This window comes from Aegilops tauschii, chromosome 4 (genome assembly GCF_002575655.3).
Source record: "Aegilops tauschii subsp. strangulata cultivar AL8/78 chromosome 4, Aet v6.0, whole genome shotgun sequence".
NCBI lineage: Eukaryota > Viridiplantae > Streptophyta > Magnoliopsida > Poales > Poaceae > Aegilops > Aegilops tauschii.
The window spans coordinates 499825377-499846391 of record NC_053038.3 but is presented as its reverse complement, the minus strand read 5'-3'; the positions used below and the strand labels follow the sequence as shown (position 1 = coordinate 499846391).

Genomic DNA, 21015 nt, shown 5'->3' with positions numbered 1-21015 from the left:
ACTTTGGAAGAACTACTTGATGGTCGTAAGGCTGTTGGGTGCAGATGGATTTTAAAAGGAAGACGGACAATGATGGTAAGTGTCACCATTAAGAAAGCTCGGCTTGTCGTTAAGAGGTTTTCCGACAAGTTCAAGGAGTTGACTGCGATGAGACTTTCTCACTCGTAGCGATGCTAAGAGTCTGTTGGAATTATATTAGCAGTTATTGCATTATTTATGAAATCTTGCAGATAGGATGTCAAAACATTGTTTCATCGACGATTTTCTTGAGGAAAGGTTGTATGTGATACAACCAGAAGGTTTTGTCAATCCTGAAATATGCTAACAAGTATGCAAAGCTCCAGCAATCCTTCTAAGGACTGGAGTAAGCATCTCGGAGATGGAATGTACGCTTTGATGAGATGATCAAAGATTTTGGGTTTTTACAAAGTTTATGAGAAACTTGTATTTCCAAAGAAGTGAGTGGGAGCACGATAGAATTTTTGATGAGTATATGTTGTTAACATATTGTTGATCAGAAATGATGTAGAATTTGTGGAAAGCATACAGGGTTATTTGAAAAGTGTTTTTCAATGGAAAACCTGGATTAAGCTACTTGAACATTGAGCATCAAGATCTATAAGGATAGATCAAAAATGCTTAATAGTACTTTCAAATGAATACATACCGTGACAAGATTTTGAAGGAGTTCAAAATAGATCAGCAAAGAAGGAGTTCTTGGCTGTGTTACAAGGTGTGAGTATTGAGTAAGACTCAAAACATGACCACGGCAGAAGAGAGAGAAAGGACGAAGGTCGTCCCCTATGCTTTAGACGTAGGCTCTAGATTATGCTATGCTGTGTACCGCACCTGAAGTGTGCCTTGCCATAAGTCAATCAAGGGGTACAAGAGTGATCCAGGAATGGATCACATGACAGCGGTCGAACTTATCCTTAGTAACTAGTGGACTAAGGAATTTTCTCGATTATGGAGGTGGTAAAAGAGTTTGTCGTAAAGGGTTACGTCGATGCAAACTTTGACACTAATCCGGATGACTCTGAGTAGTAAACCGGATTCGTATAGTAGAGAAGTTATTTGGAATAGCTCCAAGTAGCGCGTGGTAGCTGCATCTACAAGATGACATAGAGATTTGTAAAGCACACACGGATCTGAAAGGTTCAGACCCGTTGACTAATAACCTCTCTCACAAGCGAGATATGAACAAACCCCATGGGTGTTGGATTCATTACAATCACATAGTGATGTGAACTAGATTATTGACTCTAGTGCAAGTGGGAGCCTGTTGGAAATATGCCCTAAAGGCAATAATAAAATGGTTATTATTGTATTTCCTTGTTCATGATAATTGTCTATTGTTCATGTTATAATTGTATTAACTGGAAACCGTAATACATGTGTGAATACATAGACCACAACATGTCCCTAGTAAGCCTCTAGTTGACTAGCTCGTTGATCAATAGATGGTTATGGTTTCCTGACCATGGACATTGGATGTCATTGATAACGGGATCACATCATTAGGAGAATGATGTGATGGACAAGACCCAATCCTAAGCATAGCACAAGATCGTGTAGTTCGTTTGCTAAGAGCTTTTCTAGTGTCAAGTATCGTTTCCTTAGACCATGAGATTGTGCAACTCCCGGATACCATAGGAATGCTTTGGGTGTACTAAACGTCACAACGTAACTGGGTGGCTATAAAGGTGCACTACAGGTATCTCCGAAAGTGTCTGTTGGGTTGGCACGAATCGAGACTGGGATTTGTCACTCCGTATGACGGAGAGGTATCTCTGGGCCCACTCGGTAATGCATCATCATAATGAGCTCAATGTGACTAACGAGTTTGCCACGGGATCATGCGTTATGGAGCGAGTAAAGAGACTTGCCGGTAACAAGATTGAACGAGGTATGGGGATACCGACGATCGAATCTCGGGCAAGTAACATACCGATAGACAAAGGGAATTGAATACGGGATTGATTGAATCCCCGACATCGTGGTTCATCCGATGAGATCATCGTGGAACATGTGGGAGCCAATATGGGTATCCAGATCCTGCTATTGGTTATTGGCCGGAGAGGTGTCTCCGTCATGTCTGCATGGTTCCCGAACCCGTAGGGTCTACACACTTAAGGTTCGGTGACGCTAGAGTTGTTATGGGAAATAGTATGTGGTTACCGAAGGTTGTTCGGAGTCCCGGATGAGATCCCGGACATGACGAGGAGCTCCGGAATGGTCCGGAGGTGAAGATCGGTATATTGGACGAAGGGTATTGGAGTTCGGAATTGTTCCGGGGGTATCAGGCTATGGCCAGCATGTCCGAAAGGGGTTTCGGAGGCCCCGACAAGCGTTGGGGGGCCTTATGGGCCAAGGGGAAGGGGCAAACCAGCCCACTAAGGGGCTGTGCGCCCCTCCCAACCCCTCTCACGTAACCAGGAGAGGTGGGGGCGCCCCCCCTAGGGCGGCCGCCCCTCCCGGCTTGGGGGGCAAGTTTCCTAGGGGGTGGGGGCGCCCAAACCCATCTAGGGTTTCCCCTAGCCGCCGCCTCCTCCTCTAGATCCATCTAGAGGGGCCGGCACCCTCTCCCCTTCCCCCTCTATATAGTGAGGGGGTGGGAGGGCAGCCACACCCTTCTGTTGGCGCAGCCCTCTCCTCCTCCAACTCCTCCTCCTCCGTAGTGCTTAGCGAAGCTCTGCCGGAGAACCACGAGCTCCATTGCCACCACGCCGTCGTGCTGCTGGAGTTCTCCCTCAACTTCTCCTCTCCCCTTGCTGGATCAAGAAGGAGGAGACGTCCCCGGGCTGTACGTGTGTTGAACGCGGAGGCGCCGTCCGTTCGGCGCTAGATCGGATGCTCCGCGATTTGAATCGCCGCGAGTACGACTCCATCAACCGCGTTCTTGTAACACTTCCGCTTAGCGATCTTCCAGGGTATGAAGATGCACTCCCTCTCTCTTGTTGCTAGCATCTCCTAGATTGATCTTGGTGACACGTAGGAAAATTTTGAATTATCACTACGTTCCCCAACATCGTGAAGACGTTCGACTACATCAACCGCGTTAACCTAACGCTTCCGCTTTCGGTCTACGAGGGTACATGGACACACTCCCCCCCTCTTGTTGCTATGCATCTCCTAGATAGATCTTGCGTGAGCATAGGAAAATTTTGAAATTGCATGCTACGTTCCCCAACAACGACACCTTTCCTCTTTCCTCCATTGATTCAAAGCTTCAACCCTTCGATTCCTCCCTCTCTAGCTAATTAATCCACACCATACTTTAGATAGACAAGGAGGACACACGGGTCTACCAATCTATCCAAGAAAAACTCAAGTTCAATGATTCCTCGTGAGCTCCTGGCAAATCTTGTCACTCTTGGTTTTGTGGGGAACCCTAGACGGTTGGTGTTACCCGGGAGCATCCAAGTTGTGTGGTTGTGCCCCGGTCTCGTTTGTGAGGGTTTGGAGCTTGCCCCAAGAGATACCCTTAGTGGAAGAGAGACAAAGCATTCATTGCTTGTGGTTCTTGGAGAAAAAGGTGAAACATTCATTATAGTGGGAGCATTTATTGCCCCTCCCCCTCTACAATGAAGATTAGCACACACCCAAGGGTGTGAACACCAGATTACATCATCGTCTCCATCGCTTTAAGTTGTCTCCTTACTTGTTGTTTCTACTTTCTTGTGTCTTGCCTTGTGTAGCTTTCTAGCATGTTGATACGCATCATATAGGGTTGTATCACTCAGTTGCATCTTTATAGAACTTATAATTCCACACTTATCTCTAGAAGCAACTAAGAAAAAGAATTTAATAGTAGCCGCCTATTCAACCTCCCTCCCCCTCTAGGCGACATTATCAACATCTTTGATCATCCAGAAATAAAGTTTGTAAAACAAGAGTTAGAAGAACTGACAAAGAAATATATTTTAGGGAGTTAAGTTTTACGAGTTTGAATAGGAACTTTTTTTAACTCAAATTTGATGGCGCATTTTCTTTTTGCAGGACTAAAATTTGGAGTTCAGCTAGAGACGCTCTTACCCATGACCTATCAACGACCCCCTAGCGCTAATTCCAACCCACAAAGGCACTAGTTAGTTAAGCTAAGTAGCATTAGGCGTTGTGCATAATGACGTGGTTTGTAATCGGCACCTTGGAAATTCCATTAAAGATTGGTGGGTCAATTCTTCATGCACGAACATCCCTCATCTAAAAGCCATAGCTTCTTTCATCATGCTTGTGAGTTTTGTTTTAGAAAAAGAGGACTGCCCCCGGCCTCTACATCAAAACGATGCATGCAGCCATTTATTAATAAAAAAATAAGCATGCAACAAAGTCTCGAACACAGACGGCTCTCACAGAGCTAAAAATAAGAGAAGATAGCCACAACCGACGGAAAAAGAGAAATAAGCAACTAAACACCTATCCTATTACATGACCACCATCCAAACCGGTTGAAGATAGCCCGAGCTACCATCACTACTGGAATTAGAAGATTTGCCGTCCACCCAATCTTTGCCGTCCGCTAGCTGACGGCGAAGAATGGCTTTGCCATCAACTAGCGGAAAGCCGACAGCAAAGAGGCAGCGGACGGCAAATGAAGGCTTTGCCATCAGCCAGAGTTTGGCCGTCCGCTAGAAGCTTTGCCGTCCGCTAGCTGACGGCAAAGAGGGTGTTGGGCCCACTTGCTGGTAAGCCCTAACGGGCCCCCTCTTTGCCGTCCGCTGGCGACACGGACGACAAAGCTTCTAAATAACTTAACGGCCCGCGCCCCCGCGGTCGCCCTATCTCTTTCTCCTCTCCTCTCCTCTCTGCCCAACAAGCCCCGCCGCCGCCCCACAGCCCCGCCGCCCCTACGGCCCACCACCTCTCCATCGCCGCCCCATCGCCACCCCCACACGGTCGCCGCCCCCTCGCTGCCTCCCCACCCCCTCGATGCCTCCCCACCCCCTCCCGAGCCTCCCCGCCGCCGCCTCCCCGCCGCAGCCGCCGGTGGACCGCCCCCGAGGAGTGTCGCCTGTCGCCGGCCCCTCCCCGCCCCGTCGCCACCGCGCCCCGTCGCCGCCCCCTCCCCGACCCGTCGCCGCCGCCCCTCCCCCACGGTGAGCCCCTGCCACCCCATCTCCTTTTTATGTTTTTTAGTTTAGGTTTAGGTTATTTAGTTTAATTAGTTTATGTTCTTTAGTTTAGTTAGTTTATGTTTAATTAGTTTAGGTTTTTTTAGTTTAGGTTTAGGTTTAATTTGTTTAGGTTATTTAGTTTAATTAGTTTAGGTTTAATTAGTTTAGGTTGTTTAGTTTAGTTACTTTAGGTTTAATTGGTTTAGGTTTTCTAGTTTAGTTAGTTTAGGTTTAATTAGTCTAGGTTGTTTAGTTGAATTAGTTTAGGTTTTTGAGTTTAGTTAGTTTAGGTTTAATTAGTTTAGGTTATTTAGTTTAATTGGTTTAGGTAGTTTTTTAAGAATAAACAAGAAAGATGAAAAAAAGAAGTAAAAGAAGAAGAGGTGTTGGGGTGTTGTGTCGAGGGTCGAGGGGTCGGGGTGTCGGGGTGTCATGTCGAGGGTCGAGGGGTCGGGGTGTCGTGTCGAGGGTCGAGGGGTCGGGGTGTCGTGTCGAGGGTCGAGGGTCGAGGGTGTTGGAAATATGCCCTAGAGGCAATAATAAATGGTTATTATTATATTTCTTTGTTCATGATAATTGTCTATTGTTCATGCTATAATTGTGTTATCCGGAAATCGTAATACATGTGTGAATACATAGACCACAACGTGTCCCTAGTAAGCCTCTAGTTGACTAGCTCGTTGATCAACAAATAGTCATGGTTTCCTGACTATGGACGTTGGATGTCATTGATAACGGGATCACATCATTAGGAGAATGATGTGATGGACAAGACCCAATCCTAAGCATAGCTCAAAGATCGCGTAGTTCGTTTGCTAGAGCTTTTCCAATGTCAAGTATCTTCTCCTTAGACCATGAGATTGTGCAACTCCCGGATACCGTAGGAGTACTTTGGGTGTGCCAAACGTCACAACGTAACTGGGTGACTATAAAGGTACACTACGGGTATCTCCGAAAGTGTCTGTTGGGTTGGCACGGATCGAGACTGGGATTTGTCACTCCGTATGACGGATAGGTATCTCTGGGCCCACTCGGTAATGCATCATCATAATGAGCTCAATGTGACTAAGGAGTTAGCCACGGGATCATGCATTACGGTACGAGTAAAGAGAGTTGCCGGTAACGAGATTGAACAAGGTATTGGGATACCGACGATCGAATCTCGGGCAAGTAACATACCGATTGACAAAGGGAATTGTATACGGGATTGATTGAATCCTCGACATCGTGGTTCATCCGATGAGATTATCGTGGAACATGTGGGAGCCAACATGGGTATCTAGGTCCCGCTGTTGGTTATTGACCGGAGAGGCGTCTCGGTCATGTCTACATGTCTCCCGAACCCGTAGGGTCTACACACTTAAGGTTCGGTGATGCTAGGGTTGTAGAGATATGAGTATGCGGAAATCCGAAAGTTGTTCGGAGTCCCGGATGAGATCCCGGACGTCACGAGGAGTTCCGGAATGGTTCGGAGGTGAAGAATTATATATAGGAAGTCAAGTTTCGGCCACCGGGAAAGTTTCGGGGGTCACCGGTATTGTACCGGGACCACCGGAAGTGTCCCGGGTGGGGCCACCTATCCCGGAGGGCCCCATGGGATGAAGTGGGAAGGGAACCAGCCCTTAGTGGGCTGGGGCGCCCCCCATGGGCCTCCCCCCTGCGCCTAGGGTTGGAAACCCTAGGGTGGGGGGCGCCCCACTTGCCTTGGGGGGCAAGTCTCCCCCCTGGCCGCCGCCCCCCATGCAGATGGGTTCCAGGCCGGCGCCCCCCTCCCAGGGGGCCTATATAAAGGGGGGGAGGGAGGGCAGCAATACTACAGCCTTTGGCGGCTCCCTCCTCCCCTGCAACACCTCTCCCTCTCGCAGAAGCTCGGCGAAGCCCTGCCGAGATCCCGCTACATCCACCACCACGCCGTCGTGCTGCTGGATCTCCATCAACATCTCCTCCCCCCTTGCTGGATCAAGAAGGAGGAGACGTCGCTGCTCCGTACGTGTGTTGAACGCGGAGGTGCCGTCCGTTCGGCACTCGGTCATCGGTGATTTGGATCACGGCGAGTACGACTCCATCAACCCCGTTCACTTGAACGCTTCCGCTCGCGATCTACAAGGGTATGTAGATGCACTCCTTTCCCCTTGTTGCTAGTATACTCCATAGATGGATCTTGGTGATGCGTAGGAAATTTTAAAATTCTGCTACGATCCCCAACAGTGGTATCAGAGCCAGGTTTATGCGTAGTTACTATGCACGAGTAGAACACAAAGCAGTTGTGGGCGTAGATGTTGCCAATTCTTCTTGCCGCTACTAGTCTTATCTTGTTTCGGCGGCATTGTGGGATGAAGCGGCCCGGACCGACCTTACACGTACGCTTACGTGAGACAGGTTCCACCGACTGACATGCACTAGTTGCATAAGGTGGCTAGCGGGTGTCTGTCTCTCCCACTTTAGTCGGAACGGATTCGGTGAAAAGGGTCCTTATGAAGGGTAAATAGAAATTGGCATATCACGTTGTGGTTTTACGTAGGTAAGAAACGTTCTTGCTAGAAACCTATACAAGCCACGTAAAAACTTGCAACAACAATTAGAGGACGTCTAACTTGTTTTTGCAGCATGTGCTATGTGATATGATATGGCCAGAAGATGTGATGAATGATATATGTGATGTATGAGATTGATCATATTCTTGTAATAGGAATCACGACTTGCATGTCGATGAGTATGACAACCGGCAGGAGCCATAGGAGTTGTCTTTATTATTTTGTATGACCTGCGTGTCATTGAATAACGCCATGTAAATTACTTTACTTTATTGCTAAACGCGTTAGCCATGTAAGTAGAAGTAATCGTTGGCGTGACAACTTCATGAAGACACAATGATGGAGATCATGATGATGGAGATCATGGTGTCATGCCGGTGACGAAGATGATCATGGTGCCCCGAAGATGGAGATCAAAGGAGCAAAATGATATTGGCCATATCATGTCACTATTTGATTGCATGTGATGTTTATCATATTTTGCATCTTATTTGCTTAGAACGACGGTAGTAAGTAAGATGATCCCTTATGATAATTTCAAGAAAGTGTTCACCCTAACTGTGCACCGTTGCGAAGGTTCGTTGTTTCGAAGCACCACGTGATGATCGGTTGTGATAGATTCTAACGTTCGCATACAACGGGTGTTGACTAGCCTAGCATGTACAGACATGGCCTCGGAACACACACAATACACTTAGGTTGACTTGACGAGCCTAGCATGTACAGACATGGCCTCGGAACACGAAGGACCGAAAGGTCGAGCATGAGTCGTATAGAAGATACGATCAACATGGAGATGTTCACCGATCTTGACTAGTCCGTCTCACGTGATGATCGGACACGGCCTAGTTAACTCGGATCATGTTTCACTTAGATGACTAGAGGGATGTCTATCTGAGTTGGAGTTCATTGAATGATTTGATTATATGAACTTAATTATCATGAACTTAGTCTAAAATCTTTACAATATGTCTTGTAGATCAAATGGCCCACGTTGTACTCAACTTCAACGCGTTCCTAGAGAAAACCAAGCTGAAAGATGATGGCAGCAACTATACGGACTGGGTCCGGAACCTGAGGATCATCCTCATAGCTGCCAAGAAAGATTATGTCCTAGAAGCACCGCTAGGTGAAGCACCAATCCCAGAGAACCAAGACGTTATGAACGCTTGGCAATCACGTGCTGATGATTACTCCCTCGTTCAGTGCGGCATGCTTTACAGCTTAGAACCGGGGCTCCAAAAGCGTTTTGAGAAGCATGGAGCATATGAGATGTTCGAAGAGCTGAAAATGGTTTTCCTAGCTCATGCCCGGGTCGAGAGATATGAAGTCTCCGACAAGTTCTTCAGCTGTAAAATGGAGGAGAATAGTTCTGTAAGTGAGCACATACTCAGAATGTCTGGGTTGCACAACCGCTTGTCTCCGCTGGGAGTTAATCTCCCGGATGACGCGGTCATTGACAGAATCCTTCAGTCGCTTCCACCAAGCTACAAGAGCTTTGTGATGAACTTCAATATGCAGGGGATGGAAAAGACCATTCCTGAGGTATATTCGATGCTGAAATCAGCGGAGGTGGAGATCAGAAAAGAACATCTAGTGTTGATGGTGAATAAAACCACTAAGTTCAAGAAGGGCAAGGGTAAGAAGAACTTCAAGAAGGACGGCAAGGGAGTTGCCGCGCCCGGTAAGCCAGTTACTGGGAAGAAGCCAAGGAATGGACCCAAGCCTGAGACTGAGTGCTTTTATTGCAAGGGAAGTGGTCACTGGAAGCGGAACTGCCCCAAATACTTAGCGGACAAGAAGGCTGGCAACACCAAAGGTATATGTGATATACATGTAATTGATGTGTACCTTACCAGTACTCATAGTAGCTCCTGGGTATTTGATACCGGTGCGGTTGCTCATATTTGTAACTCAAAACAGGAACTACGGAATAAACGGAGACTGGCGAAGGACGAGGTGACGATGCGCGTCGGGAATGGTTCCAAGGTCGATGTGATCGCCGTCGGCACGCTACCTCTGCATCTACCTACGGGATTAGTTTTAAACCTCAATAATTGTTATTTAGTGCCAGCTTTGAGCATGAACATTGTATCTGGATCTCGTTTAATTCGAGATGGCTACTCATTTAAATCCGATAATAATGGTTGTTCTATTTATATGAGAGATATGTTTTATGGTCATGCCCCGCTGGTCAATGGTTTATTCTTGATGGATCTCGAACGTGATGTTACACATATTCATAGTGTGAATACCAAAAGATGTAAAGTTGATAACGATAGTCCCACATACTTGTGGCACTGCCGCCTTGGTCACATTGGTGTCAAGCGCATGAAGAAGCTCCATGCAGATGGACTTTTGGAGTCTCTTGATTACGAATCATTTGACACGTGCGAACCATGCCTCATGGGTAAGATGACCAAGACTCCATTCTCCGGAACAATGGAGCGAGCAACCAACTTATTGGAAATCATACATACCGATGTGTGCGGTCCAATGAGTGTTGAGGCTCGCGGAGGATATCGTTATGTTCTCACTCTCACTGATGACTTAAGTAGATATGGGTATGTCTACCTAATGAAACACAAGTCTGAAACCTTTGAAAAGTTCAAGGAATTTCAGAGTGAGGTTGAGAATCAACGTGACAGGAAAATAAAATTCTTACGATCAGATCGTGGTGGAGAATATTTAAGTCATGAATTTGGTGCGCACTTAAGGAAGTGTGGAATCGTTTCACAACTCACGTCGCCTAGAACACCTCAGCGAAACGGTGTGTCCGAACTTCGTAATCGCACTCTATTGGATATGGTGCGATCTATGATGTCTCTTACCGATTTACCGCTCTCATTTTGGGGCTATGCTTTAGAGACTGCCGCATTCACTTTAAATAGGGCTCCGTCGAAATCCGTTGATACGACACCGTATGAATTATGGTTTGGGAAGAAACCTAAGCTGTCGTTTCTAAAAGTTTGGGGATGCAATGTTTATGTCAAGAAACTTCAACCTGAAAAGCTCGAACCCAAGTCGGAGAAATGCGTCTTCATAGGATACCCTAAGGAAACTATTTGGTATACCTTCTACCTCAGATCCGAAGGCAAGATCTTTGTTGCCAAAAATGGGTCCTTTCTGGAGAAAGAGTTTCTCTCGAAAGAATTGAGTGGGAGGAAAGTGGAACTTGATGAGGTGATAGTCACCCCTTCCGAACCGGAAAGTAGCGCAGCGCGGGAAGATGTTCCTGTGGTGCCTACACCGACTGGGGAGGAAGTTAATGATGATGATCATGAAGCTTCGGATCAAGTTACTGCTGAACTTCGTAGGTCCACAAGGACACGTTCCGCACCAGAGTGGTACGGCAACCCTGTCCTGGAAATCATGTTGTTAGACAACGGTGAACCTTCGAACTATGAAGAAGCGATGGCGGGCCCGGATTCCGACAAATGGCTAGAAGCCATGAAATCCGAGATAGGATCCATGTATGAAAACGAAGTATGGACTTTGACTGACTTGCCCGATGATCGGCGAGCCATAGAAAATAAATGGATCTTTAAGAAGAAGACAAACGCGGATGGTAATGTGACCATCTATAAGGCTCGACTTGTCGCTAAGGGTTATCGACAAGTTCAAGGGGTTGACTACGATGAGACTTTCTCACCCGTAGCGAAGCTGAAGTCCGTCTGAATCATGTTAGCAATTGCCGCATACTATGATTATGAGATATGGCAGATGGACGTCAAAACGGCATTCCTTAACGGCTTCCTTAAGGAAGAATTGTATATGATGCAGCCGGAAGGTTTTGTCGATCCTAAGAATGCTAACAAAGTATGCAAGCTCCAGCGCTCAATCTATGGGCTGGTACAAGCATCTCGGAGTTGGAACATTCGCTTTGATGAGATGATCAAAGCGTTTGGGTTTACACAGACTTATGGAGAAGCCTGTGTTTACAAGAAAGTGAGTGGGAGCTCTGTAGCATTTCTCTTATTGTATGTGGATGACATACTATTGATGGGAAATGATATAGAATTCTTGGAAAGTATAAAGGCCTATTTGAATAAGTGTTTTTCAATGAAGGACCTTGGAGAAGCTGCTTATATATTAGGCATCAAGATCTATAGAGATAGATCAAGACGCCTCATTGGTCTTTCACAGAGTATGTACCTTGACAAGATATTGAAGAAGTTCAATATGGATCAGTCCAAGAAGGGGTTCTTGCCTGTATTGCAAGGTGTGCAATTGAGCATGGCTCAATGCCCGACCACGGCAGAAGATAAAGAAAAGATGAGTGTCATCCCCTATGCCTCGGCCATAGGGTCTATTATGTATGCCATGCTGTGTACCAGACCTGATGTAAACCTTGCCGTAAGTTTGGTAGGAAGGTACCAAAGTAATCCCGGCATGGAACACTGGACAGCGGTCAAGAATATCCTGAAGTACCTGAAGAGGACTAAGGATATGTTTCTTGTTTATGGAGGTGACGAAGAGTTCGTCGTAAAGGGTTACGTCGACGCTAGCTTCGACACAGAACTGGATGACTCGAAGTCACAAACCGGATACGTGTATATTTTGAATGGAGGAGCAGTAAGGTGGTGCAGTTGCAAGCAAAGCGTCGTGGCGCGATCTACATGTGAAGCGGAGTACATGGCAGCCTCGGAGGCAGCACAGGAAGCAGTCTGGATGAAGGAGTTCATTACCGACCTAGGGGTGATTCCCAATGCGTCGGGCCCGATGACTCTCTTCTGTGACAACACTGGAGCTATTGCCTTTGCGAAGGAGCCCAGGTTTCACAAGAACACCAGGCATATCAAGCGTCGCTTCAACTCCATTCGTGAAAGTGTTCAAAATGGAGACATAGATATTTGTAAAGTACATACAGACCTGAATGTAGCAGATCCGTTGACTAAACCTCTCCCTAGAGCAAAACATGATCAACACCAGGACGCAATGGGTGTTCGATTCATCACAATGTAACTAGATTATTGACTCTAGTGCAAGTGGGAGACTGTTGGAAATATGCCCTAGAGGCAATAATAAATGGTTATTATTATATTTCTTTGTTCATGATAATTGTCTATTGTTTATGCTATAATTGTGTTATCCGGAAATCGTAATACATGTGTGAATACATAGACCACAACGTGTCCCTAGTAAGCCTCTAGTTGACTAGCTCGTTGATCAACAGATAGTCATGGTTTCCTGACTATGGACATTGGATGTCATTGATAACGGGATCACATCATTAGGAGAATGATGTGATGGACAAGACCCAATCCTAAGCATAGCTCAAAGATCGTGTAGTTCGTTTGCTAGAGCTTTTCCAATGTCAAGTATCTTCTCCTTAGACCATGAGATCGTGCAACTCCCGGATACCGTAGGAGTACTTTGGGTGTGCCAAACGTCACAACGTAACTGGGTGACTATAAAGGTACACTACGGGTATCTCCGAAAGTGTCTATTGGGTTGGCACGGATCGAGACTGGGATTTGTCACTCCGTATGACGGAGAGGTATCTCTGGGCCCACTCGGTAATGCATCATCATAATGAGCTCAATGTCTCTAAGGAGTTAGCCACGGGATCATGCATTACGGTACGAGTAAAGAGACTTGCCGATAACGAGATTGAACAAGGTATTGGGATACCGACGATCGAATCTTGGGCAAGTAACATACCGATTGACAAAGGGAATTGTATACGGGATTGATTGAATCCTCGACATCATGGTTCATCCGATGAGATTATCGTGGAACATGTGGGAGCCAGCATGGGTATCCAGATCCCGCTGTTGGTTATTGACCGGAGAGGCGTCTCGGTCATGTCTGCATGTCTCCCGAACCCGTAGGGTCTACACACTTAAGGTTCGGTGACGCTAGGGTTGTAGAGATATGAGTATGCGGAAACCCGAAAGTTGTTCGGAGTCCCGGATGAGATCCCGGACGTCACGAGGAGTTCCGAAATGGTCCGGAGGTGAATAATTATATATAGGAAGTCAAGTTTCGGCCACCGGGAAAGTTTCGGGGGTCACCGGTATTGTACCGGGACCACCGGAAGGGTCCCGGGGGGTCCACCGGGTGGGGCCACCTATCCCGGAGGGCCCCATGGGATGAAGTGGGAAGGGAACCAGCCCTTAGTGGGCTGGGGCGCCCCCCATGGGCCTCCCCCCTGCGCCTAGGGTTGGAAACCCTAGGGTGGGGGGGGCGCCCCACTTGCCTTGGGGGGCAAGTCTCCCCCTGGCCGCCGCCCCCCCCATGCAGATGGGTTCCAGGACGGCGCCCCCCCTCCCAGGGGGCCTATATAAAGGGGGGAGGGCAGCAATACTACAGCCTTTGGCGCCTCCCTCCTCCCCTGCAACACCTCTCCCTCTCGCAGAAGCTCGGCGAAGCCCTGCCGAGATCCCGCTACATCCACCACCACGCCGCCGTGCTGCTGGATCTCCATCAACCTCTCCTTCCCCCTTGCTGGATCAAGAAGGAGGAGACGTCGCTGCTCCGTACGTGTGTTGAACGCGGAGGTGCCGTCCGTTCGGCACTCGGTCATCGGTGATTTGGATCATGGCGAGTACGACTTCATCAACCCCGTTCACTTGAACGCTTCCGCTCGCGATCTACAAGGGTATGTAGATTCACTCCTTTCCCCTCGTTGCTAGTATACTCCATAGATGGATCTTGGTGATGCGTAGGAAATTTTAAAATTCTGCTACGATCCCCAACAGAGGGTGTGTCGGGGGTTGCCCTTGACACCCTCGACCCTCGACACGACACCCCGACACCCCGACCCCTCAACCCTCGACATGACACCCCGACACCCCGACACCCCGACCCCTCGACCCTCGACACGACACCCCGACACCCCGACCCCTCGACCCTCGACACAACACCCCGACACCTCAACACTCCGACCCCTCGACCCTCGACACGACACCCCGACCCCTCGACCCTCGAGACGACACCACTGACACCCCGACCCCCGAGGGTTGCCGATGGTCGAGGGTTGCCGAGGGGCACCCCGACCCCGACACAGCACCCCAACACGACACCACCGGCACCCCGACCCCCGACACGACAACCCGAGATCCTGACACGGCACCCCTGACACCGACACCCCGATATTAATTAGTTAATGTTATTAGGTATTTATTTTTTTATTATGTTCATGATGATGATACACACTAATTTTTTTTATTATGTTTATGTTGTACTAATTTCGTTTACTCTTTGTCATTGCAGGTGTCGACAGATGGTGGGCTTGGGTCGAGAGCGCTCCGATCCTCCTACCTCGGCGCGTGGGAGGGGTGTTGTTATTCGACCCTAGAACCTTCGGAGAGTGCTGGTAGACAGCATGCATACACCCCCAGCACCTTCGGCGGGCGCTTCTTCTTCGGCCGGGAGAGGAGGTCGGGGGAAGAAGAGGGGTGGAGGTAGAGGTGGACGCGGCGCTGGGAGAGGTAGGAAGGTTGTTCTGCCTTCCTCACCGCCACCCTCCGCTGAGTCTCCGGACCACCAGAGTGCTCCGTCTCAGGAGGACCCGTCTGACCTGGACCCGTGTCGGACTCCGGTCCACGAGCCTCGGGTCGACGAGCCTCTGGTCTCCGAGCCTCGGGTCCTAGTGTCTTCCTCCCAGGACACTCGGGTCCCATAGTCTTCCTCCCAGGAGACTCCGGTCCCAGAGTCTTCATCACACGTGACTCCGGAGACTAGTGACCATGGTGATGATGTCGAGGAGACCTTATCTGAGGATAGCTACAGCGAGGGCGAGCTGGTTGAGGAGGGAAAGAAGGTCTACCGGCGTGGTGGTACTAAGCTACCGTCCGTGCCGGCGACCCGCGACCAGAGGTGGTTGATTCAGTCTAACGGGGAGAAGTAAGTGCATTTAGTATTTTTTAACCTTTTGCCTTCATGTTTGTTCAAATTAATATCTAATGTGTTGGCCTTGTCATACTGCAGGGGTTGGATACACGCAGATAAGGTCCGCAGGCCCAACCAGGTCTTTGGTACTCTAGTCCGGCACCACTTCCCGGGGTGGGTCACGTTGCCCGGTGAGGGTGAGCTTCCACAGCTAGCACTGACCTGGGAGCTGTACGAGGCCGCCCCGGCCCCGCCGGGGGAGATGGTCGACGGTGTCGTGTGCGAGACGGTGGCCGACATTGTGAGACGGCAGTTTAGGGTAATTTCTCCTTTACAGAATTACAAATCAACAGTACCTAGTGATTGTACTAATCAGTGTTGCCTTGTTTGATTGCAGACCTTCTACAAGTGTCTAGAGGAACACGAGGCGGACGCGGCTATGGTTCTCGAAGCCGAGTGCAAGCGCCTACTTCAGAACCTACGGCACGAGGCTCGGGTGCAGTGTGTTCGATACTACTACGCCTCGAGTAACATCAGGAGGGAGAAGAAGAAGTGCCGCGCCAAGTATCTGAGTAAGGACAAGTACATGAAGGTAATTACTTATTCTTAAGGCCTTGTACTAGTTTCCTTGATTTGATTCGTAGGCGTAGCGCTGAAATTTCTCTTTGTCTAACTTAGGTGCCCCCGAGATGGTGTGCGGATAAGATGGACTGTTGGGAGAAGTTGGTGGATGAGTGGTGCTCTCCCCAATGGCTAGCCGTCCACAACAAGAACTGGGACAAGCGTGCCCAGATGCAAGGTGTGCCGCACCATCAAGGGAGCTCCAACCTGTTTGAGTACAGGGATCACTGGGTATGTGGTTCGAGCCCTTAGCGATTCATGCAATTTCATTCTTATTGCTAGCTTTAATTACTAATTTACCCTGTTCCTCTCTTTCAGGCACGACACAACAAGAAGGAGGTGTCTCCGCTGTACGACCTCTATGCCATGGCCCATAGTGCCCCGTACAAGAAGGCCAAGGCATTCTCGGAGGATGACCTCGATCATCCAGAGAGCTTCACCAACATCTCCTCCCACGACAACTTGTGAGGTACAGAGACTGGGGGAAGAAGATGAAAGGTGAGGAGTTCAACCCAAGCCAGAGTCCTTTTGATCCTGAGCTCGTGATGCTATCTGGTGATCAGAGGAGACATGGCTCAATAGCCATTGGGGATGGACTCATACGTTGTCCTAGAAGTCTCCCGGAGATCAAGAAGTGCCAGAGGAAGTCTCTTCCCGAGATGAGGCCTCGACCACGGCCAATGGAGCTCACTATCGAGGCTAGGGCTAAGGAGCTTGTGGCGGAGGCAAGCAAGCAGGCGGAGGAGAAGGTGAGGGAGATGGAGGAGAGGACGGCAATTCTGTTGGAGGCGGAGAGGAACCGAAACGACGCAGGTCACCGGGCCCTATACGAGCTCCTCCTGGTAAGTTTCTCCCGCATACTATCCAAATTATGCACGTGATGTTCGTTTCATTACTAACTAATATGACTGACTCGTGAAAACAAAATGTGCAGTCCGTGTGCGAGAAAACCGGCCAGACCCCTCCGTCGATGCCCCAGATTGCTACAGCGGACACGGTGAGTTTCATTTGAATGGTCAATAGTTACTAGTATTCACATTTCAGTTGCATCATGCTAACTAAACATTGCAAATGATGTTTCGTGCAGCATGCCTCCCACAAAGGATCGACCGATCCTTCTCCGTCTCGCGGTGGCGCAACCCCGACAAGTCCTTCACCTCCCAGATTATGGTAAGTTTTCCCAAGTGTTTTTCTTAACAAATGCTTTGTTAGCTAGAAAATGGCATAACAACCTAGGATAGCTCAGTAATGATCTATAGCTAGCTTAGCTAGTTCATTTATGACATAATTAGGTCACTTAGGTAAAAATGGCATAAAACCCTAGGATAGCTCAATAATGATCTATAATTACCTTAGCTACTTCATTTATGACATAATTAGCGCACTTAGGTCAAAAATGGCATAACAACCTAGGATAGCTCAATAATGATCTATAATTAGCTTAGCTACTTTATTTTTGACATGAATAGCGCACTTAGGTAAAAAATGGCATAACAACCTAGGATAGCTCAATAATGATCTATAATTAGCTTAGCTACTTCATTTTTGACATAAATAGCGCACTTAGGTAAAAAAATGGCATAATAACCTTGGTTTAGCTCCAAATTATCATATAATTAGTTTATTGTCCTACCTTAGCTAAAAATGACATTTTTACCTAACTTAGTTAGAAGAAGAAGAAGAAGGAAGAAGAAGAAGAAGAAAAAGAAGAAGCTTCTTCTTTTTCTTCTTCTTCTTCTTCTTCTTTTTCTTCTAGCTAGTCTTCTTCTTCTTCTAACTTTCATCTTTCCTAATTTGCAGATTTTCTTGAGATGAGGAAGCAGCTAGCATTGATGGAAATTTGTTGCAAACTTTTACTTGTGCTTGTGCTTCCTTTTTATTTATGGAAACTTGTTGCAAACTTGTTGGAAATGTTGTTGGAAACTTGTATATATATATGTTCATGTTGTTGGAAACTTGTATATATATGTTCATGTTGTTGGAAACGTGTATATGTTGTTGGAAACGTATTGTTGGTATGATTGTTGAAATTATGTTCAAATGTGTGTGTGTGTATATATATATATATATATATATATATATATATATATATATATATATATATATGTGAAATTCTGTCAAATTGAATGAATTTAGGAAAAAACAGGAAAAACAGGGGCTATACAGGCACTTTGCCGTCTGCTGGCTGATGGCAAAGTGCTTGATTCCTATAGTGCATCTCCCAACGGGTAGATCCAGTAACCAAACGCTCCCCGGACTCCGTCGGAGTGAGTAGCGACCACATACGGACTAAAGCAGTGGCCCTAAAGATAACCTGCAAAAAGTGGATATTTGTCTTCCTATTAAAAACCAAATCATTCCTGCAATTCCATATAGCCCATAATAAAGCACATACTTCTACACGCATATGTTTCGATGTCTCTGCCTCTACTCCTTGCGCGTTGGATGATTTGGAACGAGAAACGTCCACGTCTTCCGCCACAAGAGTGCTTCATCTCCAATCCTTCTTCACTTGATTAAAGAGGAGGCCATGCTTTTGCCCAACCAACAGGTCGACCCCCCGTCCTCTGAATTTAATTTTAGGAGAGTAATTATTCATGGTTGTAAGGTGTCGTTGTAACAAAAACTCCTTTCCCTCCTTAATTAATCAATAGATGAGACAAAGTTTATGCCTACGTTTAAAAAAAAGATGTTTATTAAAACGTAACAATTTTTCTTTCAAACACAGCAGTATTTCTAACGTGGCGAGCAGATAAGATTTTTTATATGCAGTTATTTTTAAGCTCTTTTTTTATATGCGGTTGACAAGCTGAAACAAACAAACTGGATTCCACAATAAATCTCAACTAACAACACATATTTGCCGCTCGGGGGAGATCAGGGAGAGCATATTCTACAGGTGCGAATCAGCACGCCTATATATACATTAGGCGTTCGATCGATCCAGCGGTCGATTAGTAGAACGAACCCAACATGGAGCGTGTGCTCGCGGTGCTCTTCCTCCTGGCGGCGCACGCCGCCTCCGCGGCCGCCGGTGTGACGAGCCCGTACCGGCGGAGCCTGCAGATGCTCCCCGTCATGCCGCTCGACGCCGACGTGTTCCGGCAGCCGCCTGGCCACAATGCGCCGGAGCAGGTGCACATCACGCAGGGCGATCTGACCGGCCGCGCCATGACGGTATCCTGGGTCACCCCGGAGCACCCGGGAAGCAACGTCGTCCGCTACGGCCTCGCCGCCGACAACCTCAACCTCACGGCCGAGGGCACCGTCCAGCGCTACACCTGGGGCGGGACCTACCAGTCCCCCTACATCCACCACGCCACGCTCACCGGTCTCGACCACGCCACCGTCTACCACTACGCCGTCGGCTACGGCTACACCGTGAGGTCCTTCTCCTTCAAAACCCCGCCAAAGCCCGGCCCCGACGCGCCCATCAAGTTCGGCCTCATCGGTACGTATCATCATCTTATAAGTTATGGTTCTTTCTTTCTTGGTGCAGTGCAACTAGTAGATCGATTAATGTTTGTGAGTGGTACGTACGTACGTGCAACGCATGCATGCAGGTGACCTCGGCCAGACGTTCCACTCAAACGACACGGTGGCCCACTACGAGGCCAACGGCGGCGACGCCGTGCTCTTCATCGGCGACCTGTGCTACGCCGACAACCACCCGGGCCACGACAACCGCCGTTGGGACACGTGGGCGCGCTTCGTGGAGCGCAGCGTCGCGTACCAGCCCTGGATCTGGACCGCCGGCAACCACGAGATCGACTACGCGCCGGAGATCGGCGAGACGGTGCCGTTCAAGCCGTTCACGCACCGCTACCCCACCCCTTTCCGCGCGTCCAACAGCACCGGGCACCTCTGGTACTCGGTGAAGATGGCGTCGGCGCACGTCATCATGCTCTCCTCCTACTCTGCCTACGGCAAGTACACGCCGCAGTGGACGTGGCTGCAGGACGAGCTCCGCCGCGTCGACCGCAAGACGACCCCCTGGCTCATCGTCTGCGTGCACTCGCCCTGGTACAACACCAACGACTACCACTACATGGAGGGCGAGACGATGCGCGTCCAGTTCGAGCGCTGGCTCGTCGACGCCAAGGCCGACCTCGTCCTCGCCGGCCACGTCCACTCCTACGAGCGCACCCACCGCGTCTCCAACGTCGCCTACGACATCGCCAACGGCAAGGCCACGCCGCAGTTCAACGCCTCCGCGCCCGTCTACGTCAACATCGGCGACGGCGGCAACACCGAGGGGCTCGCCAACAGCTTCCGCTCGCCGCAGCCGGACTACTCCGCCTTCAGGGAGGCCAGCTACGGCCACGCCACGCTGGACATCAAGAACAGGACCCACGCCTACTACGAGTGGCACCGCAACCAGGACGGCGTCAAGGTCGTCGCCGACAAGGCCTGGTTCACAAACAGATACTACATGCCAACCCACACCAACTAGATTTTAGATACCTACCTTAATTGGTCGATTATTAGTAGTGTAGCTGTTGAGAAATTAATTAGCAACAAACGTGTATTCGTCCCTTAGGTTTTTTTATTACTATATGTTACATTAGTTAGGAGAAATTAAAGAGAGGTTCTCAAGATGGTAAGGTATACGTGGATGATCAATTTTGCATACTTAGTATTTTGGTTTTCAATAATCTGTTGACCAAAGCTACCTTGAGTAACCGTAGTGGATGATCAATCTGTTGACCAAAGCTACCTTGAGTAACCGTAATGTATGCATGCATCTATTTCACCGGAAGATCTTCACCAAACACGACCGATAGCTTGGGTAAAGATCATCGGATGGCAAGTTTCAGTTTGTTTTAGGTTTTTTTTTTCTTTTCAGATGACAACTTTAGTTGTAAAAAAATTAGGGCCGGAGTGCTTCGTGTACACTTGGGATTAGAAAA

The 21015-nt window shown here is 48.4% G+C and overlaps 1 protein-coding gene across 2 annotated transcripts; it reads left to right on the top strand.

Annotated features, from left to right (window-relative positions):
* The first annotated feature begins 15923 nt into the window (after positions 1-15923).
* LOC109752676 (purple acid phosphatase 2-like) lies at positions 15924-20558 on the top strand. 2 transcript variants are annotated; one of them, XM_020311583.2, is made up of 3 exons: positions 15924-15942; positions 19086-19556; positions 19669-20558. In XM_020311583.2, the coding sequence occupies exons 1-3, from the start codon at positions 15924-15926 to the stop codon at positions 20556-20558; spliced, it is 1380 nt and encodes a 459-aa protein (XP_020167172.1). The 2 variants fall into 2 exon arrangements, with proteins under 2 accessions (XP_020167172.1, XP_020167166.1); XM_020311577.2 differs by lacking the exon at positions 15924-15942 and having other exon boundaries at positions 19079-19556.
* The last annotated feature ends 457 nt before the right edge of the window (positions 20559-21015 follow it).

Excerpts from the sequence above, each read along its gene's own strand:
- LOC109752676 (XM_020311583.2), top strand. Across the intron at positions 19,557-19,668 it reads CATCAAGTTCGGCCTCATCG|GTGACCTCGGCCAGACGTTC; the intron begins GTACGTATCATC and ends GCATGCATGCAG.